Source organism: Guyanagaster necrorhizus (assembly GCF_019112545.1).
Source record: "Guyanagaster necrorhizus MCA 3950 unplaced genomic scaffold BT62scaffold_65, whole genome shotgun sequence".
NCBI classification, from domain to species: domain Eukaryota; kingdom Fungi; phylum Basidiomycota; class Agaricomycetes; order Agaricales; family Physalacriaceae; genus Guyanagaster; species Guyanagaster necrorhizus.
This window is the reverse complement of record NW_025064944.1, coordinates 172,522-180,997: the sequence shown is the minus strand read 5'-3', so window position 1 is coordinate 180,997 and position 8,476 is coordinate 172,522. Positions and strand designations below refer to the sequence as shown.

The following is an 8,476-nucleotide window of genomic DNA, read 5'->3' as shown; positions in this document are numbered from 1 at the left end:
ACCACGGAGAGTGATACCGACGATCTACGTGCCTTGGGTGAAGACGATTTCGAATCTGTGTATCACGGAATGAACAGTAGTAGATGATAATTTCTTCTTTGTTACAGTATCAGACACTAGTCAGTACAGATAATACGGGCTTCCTACTTGCTAATGAGGAATCCTAATCCCTCCAGGGTAAGTCTGCGTACCCCCAATCCAGCCATGCATCCACCCCCCGGTGTTCGCATATCGCTTCAAGCTCTCTTCGTGTCTTCGGATCCCAAGCAGCATCATTTCCCAAACAACGCGAATAAGGGTAAAGATCCGGAGGATCGTATTCGTCCTTAACGGTAGTGAGCTCCGACACGCTAAGCTTCCTCAACTTTGGCCAATGGGTGTCAATAAGTCCCACCAACACGGAGAGCTAAGAAAGGGCGCCAGGAGTCCTTTGAGCTCCTTACCAGCATCAAAGCCAAATTCGATATCGAGAAGAGTGAGCGAGGTCAATGCAGGGAACGCCACATCGCGAGGAATAATGAGGGATATCGTCCCAATGTTGAGACTCGTCAGGATAGAGGAAGATTGTCGGAGCAACTCGACGATACACCGGTTCCATGGGCATGCATGATCCTCATGCGTGTCCGTGTCGGACATGTGCATCCGCCCAGTAAATCCAATCTTGATGTGTTTGAATTTGTGACCGGCAAACACTCGTCTGAACCACGTTCTGCAAGGACACCACTGCACGGGAAGATCGATGCTTTCTAGGCGAGGCATTCCCCGCAAGAAGTGCCGACTGTTGACGGTGTACGGGTCGCTTGTCCCGTTCAGGTCGAGCGACAGGGTGCGTAGAGAAGGGAATTCGGTAGCTGCTAGACCTGCTGTGGCATCTTCCAAACAGAACCCACTCAAAGAAAGTGAGCGAAGTGATTGAGGAAGGGATTGGAACACCGAATTAAGAGTATTGACCACTTCTGGAGACAATGGCACTACATCTGCGGGTGCCCGTTCAACGACCGATATGACGGTGGTGTAATTGTCCTCTAGGTCTCTTGGCGTTGGACGGATGTCGAGGCGGAAAGACTGGAGAACCTCAAGTTTCGGCAGCGAAAGAAGGAACAAGTCAAGCATGCTAAGGAGATCGTAACCAGGTACATAGAGGATTGGGTGAAGCACCAGGTCGAGGTGCACGACGTATTGGACGCCCCAGAAGCGAAGTACGTCGAGGAACGGTCTCATGTTGCGTATATCATGATAACGGATGGTGCGGTAAAGGTGCCGAAGGAAAACATCGCGGAAACGTTTGCAAACGGAGCAGAGGGTGACGATCCCAATTTTTGTGTAGTCGTAATAACGCTCCCCCCGTACTTCCGGTGACAGTACTTCCTCGAGGAGTTCATTGGGAAGAGCTAGTATGTATGCGTTCGCTGTACAAGATTTGTCAGCAAAGTAAGCCAATGTTGCGAAAACATCAGACACCGACCTGGCTGAGGAGCAGTCACGTTTGATGAAGGTGACTCTGAACTGACGACAGAATCCAGTTCTTATAAGCATCGTCAATAACAAACACAGAACACAAAGGAAACGAGTTACATTGTATTGAGCGGAAGACCGTACTGTCCCCTCCCAGGTATTCAATTACTCGACCGTAGCAACTCATGTTCCAAAGTTGATACTTGGATGTTGTGCGAAGCGGAACTAGCACTAAGCTACGTCTCCAATAACATCTTTAAAGCGTAACCTGGGAAGTATCGTCGTGGACGGCGACATGCACTTGAGATCGCCGCTACGTCACTGAACGAGGAATGTTGTGCTGGTTGCCGCACCTTTGTTCCCACTGAAGAGGCCTACAAACATCTCAGACTGTCGTCCAAAAACGAGGCTCTTTGTAATCGCACCTGGGTTCTGCATATACTTGTTCTACACGTCAATTCAAGCTAGACCTTGTAGTTAGCCTAACGCTGCTAGCCTTAGTTGCGGAATTGTTGTGTATTCTACCTCGAAGACCTGTCGTCTAGTTAATGAACGAAACGAGGATCTAGACAACGTTGCGTGAAAGGGCAACTCGACCAGGAACGGAAAACATAATGTTCCTTGCCGAATTCTACTCTCCCCCTGCATGATCCATGGTACGGGAAGCCCATGCTAGCCACAAAAAGAGGAGGATGGCGGGCAGAAGCACGTCTCCGTGTCGGTTTTACTAGTGTAACGACCGTCCCGCTCCATGCCCAATATCACCTGTCCAGTACCGCCCTTCATTCTGCGAGCGACTCGACACATACGTAGGCGGTTCTGTTGAGCCACAGTAAACAAAATCCCAGGAGAAAGTCTGTAAAATGTTTTCGCTCAGTAGGAGAAGGCGACAGAAAAGCTAAGATCGCATGCCTTTTCCTTCTTCAAAACTAGAATACTATCTTGCGCCCATCAGAGGTATGGAGATAGGCAGGAAGAAAGACAAACAAGAGAGATATCGACTTATTGCAGACGTTGAGGTCTACGGCAAAGAGAAATGTGACGTGACTCCGTCATCCTTTCTCTCGACCACCACTACCAGCAAATACGTGAGCCCGCTGCTGGGAACAACACCTTCTGCCTGTTTATTGCTGCTATCGGTGACGTTGTTTGCTGGCTTCTCTTTGGCGAAGAGCGGCCAATGACAGGAAGACCAGTCGGCGAATGGCACCGTCATCTCTGCCCGTCGACACATCTGACACAAAACGTACTTCGAATTGATGGGCTTGCAGGGTTCGAACAAGTGAGTTTGGAAAGATATTCTCATTCTGAAAAGAAATTGAATGAGACTTGTAGATACAACTGGACATCGCTACATATGCGCATGGGGCATGAATATAACCGACGACTCTCCTTTGGTGCCAGTGAGCCAGCTCGGGGTTGTAGTGGTGACGACGGGGCACGACGGGGCATGGGTTATGGAGCAGTGGAGGGAGCTCCGGAGGCACGATCCACCATGGAAGCTGAGGGTACGAGGGTCCCGTCATTGCTGTCGTTGACCCCGATGGGCCGCTCGATGACATATCTACAAATGTGTTATTTGGCTGTTCATCGTGAACAACGTCGCGATGATGGGTCTTGTCGGCCTTGCTGCTTCGTATCATGGCGACAATCCAGGCGTCGAATTCCGCAGGATCAGTGGGTGGAGGTTGGCATGGAGGCTGTTCGCGCTCATGTAGCCACTCTGGGTGCTGGTATGTGTCATCCACCTTCTCCCAGAGAAAGAGAGAGACGATCCAGGCATCAAATGTGGCGGGATCAGTGGGAGGCACGTTGCGAGGAGCATTATGGGGAGCCTTGAGTGTTTGTGGCATGGCAGCATAGTTCACCTGCTGAGAATGAGTTGATCTTTACTTTATTTAACGTTTCGGCGAGGTGCTTACCCGACTTCTCTCAATGCAGCCGAGGTCTAAATCTTCCATGGGCTTTACTGGGGCACCGGTTGTCCTAGGCATGGATTCAATCGCTCCTGCAATCCCTATAGTGTCGACCTGCAAGCCGGTGAGGTGTGGCTATCAGCATCACCAGTGAAATCGCACTCACCAGGGAGTAAATTCTCTCACAGAGTGTCTCATCCTCTTGAGTATGAAGCGAGTCTAGGTCCATATTGGAACTTTGGAAGTGAGAGTTCAACCTTGTGTGGCCGTAGCTGATGACAAATTGGGAACCCTGAACGCCTCTCTTTGTTTTGTTTTCGAACACCAGGAAACAACGGTATCTCCTCTTGCATATAACATCTGGTTCGCAGCATGTAGGCTGAGAGTACCGTTTCTATAGGTCTGGTTTTAATCAGAATTTTTTTTACCTGCTACAAATCGAGTGGCGACTGGCCTCGACTGTGGCTCGCATCAAAGTCGTAGTGTCAAGGTACACAGGTGTGTTCTTTGATGTTTCCCACTCGCTTACTGGGTTCCAAGGCAAGGTGTTTCACCCGGTCTTGCATCGCAATGAAGTTGGGAGGCCGCTTTTTGAGATATCGAGTGATGGCAACTCTTTGCGTCTTTCCTTCGTTCCATCGATAACATTCCCGTACCTCATCAGATGCCCAAATTATCCAAGGACGAGTGGTGCCAGCACATAGGAATGCGCCTAGCCTAGGCATGTTAGTGTGCCGGAACGTCCTGTTGCGACTATTTATCGTATGTTGAAAACTCTTCTCCGTATGCGAACTTATGCATGCGCGATGTTGGTGTGAAGAACATTCCGCTAGTTCTTATTGAGGCTCTCAAAAGGCTGCTCATCTCTGGGCGCCCTTGCCACTCGAGTGCGTGTTCCTTTCATTGGCGTGGCTACTTGTTCATGAAACTTGTTGACGATGATACATGACTACCTGCCTCACTTGTTGCTCTCACCTTGTGGTAGGTACAAGGCGCGATCTCTATTTTTCAAAGAAAAACCTTAAAGTGCGTGGCGACTGGTGTTATTCATTCAAGGTGTCACTTATGGGAGCTCGATAATTATGAAACGAGGGTGAAGAAAGGATTCCCTGATTATCTAGCCTCATTCCGTCACTTCCTTCGAGCATGGGCCCCTGGTCCTGATAACTCACTTGAAGTGCATGAGACAAAGAACGAAATGTTGACATCTGAGTACACCTGGTTATCATCACCCAAAGGCTTTCAACGTAGTTCTGTATCAAGATATGGCGAACAATAAATCCATCAGCACCATATGCCTGAATGACAGATGGACAGAACATAGCTCCACCCTCTGTTTGATAGTGACAACATTGAAAAAGCAGCAAATGTCATAAATGCATCCGTAATGAGGGATCTATCTTGCCCAAAAAATCGGTACAAAAATAGTGTTGATGTCCAGATTAAGACGACCTGTCTGGGCGCCTCCGAGATGATTCAAGTCTCTGACCGGAGCGGCTTCCTTCATTTTGCTGGGAAACATTTCTTCCTCCTCCTACTCATTTATTCGAAAGCCTGATGAGGTGCTGGACCAGTTTCTACACAAATCGAGGATTTCGATACTACCTTTCCTGTCGTCTCTCCATTATCATGTCCAGATGCTCGTTCCTTTCGTACCTGAACTTCTCGGTCTTCCTGAAACTCGTCGCTGATGCTGTTCTTCCAAGGTCTTCGAACTGTGAACACCACCTCTTTACATGTTCTTCGTGCCTTTTGTCCTCAGACTTCAGTGTTGTCTACGTCGCTTTGGCTACTCAGCCTAGTCCTCATTACAGGAGGGACAGGTAATTCGTCATTGAGCTCTCAGGACCCTCGGTTAGCAGAAATTTTTCGAGGTCGAATTTTGTACGCGCTTCAGCTCGAATTCAATGGGGTTTTCATATGATCATCATAAAACAGACGAGGTACTTACTTCCACCTTGAAGGCTATGCTTATTGAAGACCGATAGCTCAGGTGCCCAATCCGCATATCAAATATCAGAACACATCATTATCATCGCCTCCGTCCGAGTGAATGCGTGACACTTTGCTTGCATCATCACGAATCTAATGTTATGCTCTACTACATAATGACTCGCTGGTGGTTCAGCAAAAGACATACATTCTTTCTTCAGAATCATCATCATGACCACTACAACCGATCCTGGGACTACTATACCGGACCTAACCGGGGCTGTAGGTCTGTGTCTTTCATTCTTTCAATGTGCATCTCTTTGACTCAGATGGTTTGTCTAGCTTCAAAGAAGAACTGCCAGAATTGTAGAAGGTCGCGGTTTCTTGTTTTGATCATCCTGCTTTTGTATCTTCTGGGGGCTGTCAACCTTTATGGTGAATGGGCACAGGTTCTCTTATGTACTAATGTGAAAACCTTTTGGGAGACCACCTTCGAGTCTAACAATACTCTTACTACTCCCGTCCTATGGACTATGGTGGTCGGTGCAACTCTGAGTGCAGTTCTTGCTGATGCTACTTCGGTATGAGGTTTAATAGTTGTTTATGTGTCCGTTCTTGCTTACGGATTCCTAGATATGGCGCTGTTGGCTTGTCTGGAGTCAATCGTGGAGCATTGTGGTTGTTCCGATTGCTTGTACTATCGTGGCAACAGGCACGTCTTTGAATTCATAAACCCGATGATTTACGACTTATCAGCACTAATATAAAACCTAGTCCGCAGAAGCATCATAACCTATTACTCTGCCTTTGGATCTGATGAAAAAACTCCTCCCCAAGCCCTATTCCTCGAGAGTGTGGTCAGCTGGTCCGTGCTATACTCCTCGCTCATATTGGCAACCTTGCTATGGTGCACAATTCTCATCATCTACCGTATATTGAGAGTTGGAAATGCTGCGGGAAGGATTCATGTATTCCAGCGAGTGATAGAGATGCTTGTATAATCTGCATCTCTCTACTCTGCCGTGATAGTTATTCTGGTCGTGTTGGAAGTTAGGAATGAGCCAGCCGGATATTATATCGAAGAGTTGGAAAGTGCGATAAGAGTGCGTCCAACATGTCGTCTCTTTCCTTGTCATGACTACAACGTTTATACTAGGGAATCGTGCCGACAATACTGGTCGGCTGCGTTGCATCTGGATGGGCCACATCTCTGCATGCAAGACGGGACTTGGAAGAGGGCATGGAGGATAGTACACAGAGTTAAGACTGGAGGGAGCAGTGCAAACTTGCAACGTGCACGATTCAGGTTCATTAATTGTCACTATTAGATATATTTCTCCTTACGAATTGGTCATGGCACCGGTACTATGCTATTCATTCGGGACCTTAGACCTATGAGAGTAGTAGCAGTACACGATCCCACGAAGGCAGTTGCAGAAGTCTAAGTGAACAGAACGCGCAGCTGTATCCCAGCTTTTTCATGCATTATTTAATGTAGGCAAATTGAACTTATTACTAAAATTACGACAACGCTACGAAGTAGCCAACCATTATAGATCACCTGGCTCTCTCGCCACTTGATGTCGCAAGTGAGACAGATATATGCGATATGAACCCAGAGGCCTGAGTGTTTGGGCTGAGCCACTCCATGGTTCAATTAGGCGGCCGAACTTCAAGCATGGAGGAAAACACCCTTCGATTACAATCACTGAGCAGAGAGTATCTCCAGTCTACTAGATGCAAGAGAGAAGATAGCCGTACCCTTGTTCCCAGATCTCCGAAAACAAAACAAAGACGGAGGTGTTCAGGGCTTGTAATTTGTCATCGACCACCGCCACAAGTTGGACTGTCACTTTCAAAATTCCAATATGGACACGAACAAGCTTCGCATTGAAGAGGATTAAATACTCATTCTGAGAGAATGTACACTCTCGTGAGTACGACTGTATCAGCGACGCCGTTAACCACACCTCACCGACTTGTAGATAGAGACTATGGGGGTAGCGCGCGCGATTGAACATCTTGCATGGTCCGACTGGGATTGCAGTAATGCCTGTGGAAGATTTAGACCTTCGCTATATTGGGAGAATTCTGGTGAGCACGTTGACCAAATGTTGAAGAAAACAGATAGACTTATTCTTGGCAGGGGAACTACGCTGCTATGCCATAACCACTCAAGGCAGCATCTCTCCATAATGCTCTTGATGAGACGGACTCTCTCTCCTGTCTGACTATAGCGGTTGGCAGTACCGAGGCCCTTCACGACGCGCTTCCCACCGACCTCGACACCTTCAACACCTGAATCGTCTCTCTATTTCTACGAGAGAGTCGACGACATGGGCCAACATCAGAGTGGGCTATACGAGCGCGAAAACTCCCCATGCCAATTCCGCCCACCGATCCCGTGGAATTCGATGCTTGGATCGGATTCCTTATACTCGGCAACAGGGCCGACAAAACCCATCATCGCGACGTTGTTCGCGATGAACAGCACAATAACACATTTGTAGATATGTCATCGAGCGGCCCATCGGGGACAACGACAGTAATGATGGGCCCCTCATACCCTCCTCAGCTTCCATGGTGCCTCCTGGGCTCCCTCCACCATTCCATAACCCATGCCCAGTCGTCGCCACTACCCCACCAAGCTGGCTCAGGAACAAACGAGGGGCGACCCTCACGTTCATGTCGTGGTAGTAACGTCAAGCTCTATCTACAAGTTTCATTCAATTTCTTTTTAGAATGAGAACATATTTCCAACCTACTCTTACCACTCGTAAATCCATGAGTACTCCAAGAAAATCTCCAAGGTAGGTTTCGTATCAGCGATGCCGATGAGCAGAGACCATGGGGTCGATGCACTGGCGGTCTTCTCATAGTCGGTCATGTAATTAAGAGCAGAAGATGTCGCAGAGAGTTGCCATGATGAGATGGAGGACGTCGTCTCCAGCAGGCGTGGTGGTGGAAGGAAGGAAAGACGGGAAGTGCGGGAGGGATAGCCGTCACGTCACAGCCTCTTTGCCTTCGACCGTCAACATCTATGGCTCCTCGATATTCCTTCTATAAAGCTGTTTCTTCTTCTCTTCTAACGAGGATTGCCTTTTCAGCTCGTGCACGGGCTGACACGTCGATGATTGGGTTTATGATAATGTACTGAAACGAAACGTCTATTA

At 48.2% G+C, this 8,476-nt stretch overlaps 5 protein-coding genes across 5 annotated transcripts; 2 read left to right on the top strand and 3 right to left on the bottom strand.

Moving 5' to 3' along the window:
• Positions 1–360: 360 nt before the first annotated feature.
• Positions 361–1,642, bottom strand: BT62DRAFT_924578 (uncharacterized protein; the record flags this gene model as incomplete). Its single annotated transcript, XM_043184632.1, has 2 exons — positions 361–1,409; positions 1,576–1,642. 2 exons carry the CDS (start codon positions 1,640–1,642, stop codon positions 361–363), a joined length of 1,116 nt encoding a protein of 371 aa, XP_043033191.1.
• An 870-nt stretch (positions 1,643–2,512) lies between these two features.
• On the bottom strand, positions 2,513–3,015 carry BT62DRAFT_938771 (uncharacterized protein; the record flags this gene model as incomplete). The annotated part of the gene is made up of 3 exons (XM_043187600.1): positions 2,791–3,015; positions 2,596–2,737; positions 2,513–2,543 (listed from the first exon to the last, which is right to left on the bottom strand). A coding segment is annotated over exon 1 (175 nt), but the record flags the coding sequence as incomplete, so codon positions are not given.
• Positions 3,016–3,085: 70 nt separating this feature from the next.
• Positions 3,086–3,697, bottom strand: BT62DRAFT_938769 (uncharacterized protein). Its single transcript, XM_043187599.1, has one exon. It carries the CDS (start codon positions 3,278–3,280, stop codon positions 3,095–3,097), a length of 186 nt encoding a protein of 61 aa, XP_043033189.1. The 5' UTR covers positions 3,281–3,697; the 3' UTR covers positions 3,086–3,094.
• Positions 3,698–4,892: 1,195 nt separating this feature from the next.
• On the top strand, positions 4,893–5,389 carry BT62DRAFT_695390 (uncharacterized protein). Its single transcript, XM_043181908.1, has 3 exons — positions 4,893–5,023; positions 5,078–5,314; positions 5,360–5,389. The coding sequence occupies exons 1-2, from the start codon at positions 4,929–4,931 to the stop codon at positions 5,196–5,198; spliced, it is 216 nt and encodes a 71-aa protein (XP_043033188.1). The 5' UTR covers positions 4,893–4,928; the 3' UTR covers positions 5,199–5,314; positions 5,360–5,389.
• Positions 5,193–6,697, top strand: BT62DRAFT_695420 (uncharacterized protein). Its single transcript, XM_043181909.1, has 6 exons — positions 5,193–5,314; positions 5,365–5,585; positions 5,646–5,884; positions 5,937–6,015; positions 6,078–6,406; positions 6,460–6,697. The coding sequence occupies exons 1-5, from the start codon at positions 5,292–5,294 to the stop codon at positions 6,302–6,304; spliced, it is 789 nt and encodes a 262-aa protein (XP_043033187.1). The 5' UTR covers positions 5,193–5,291; the 3' UTR covers positions 6,305–6,406; positions 6,460–6,697.
• Positions 6,698–8,476: the final 1,779 nt, after the last annotated feature.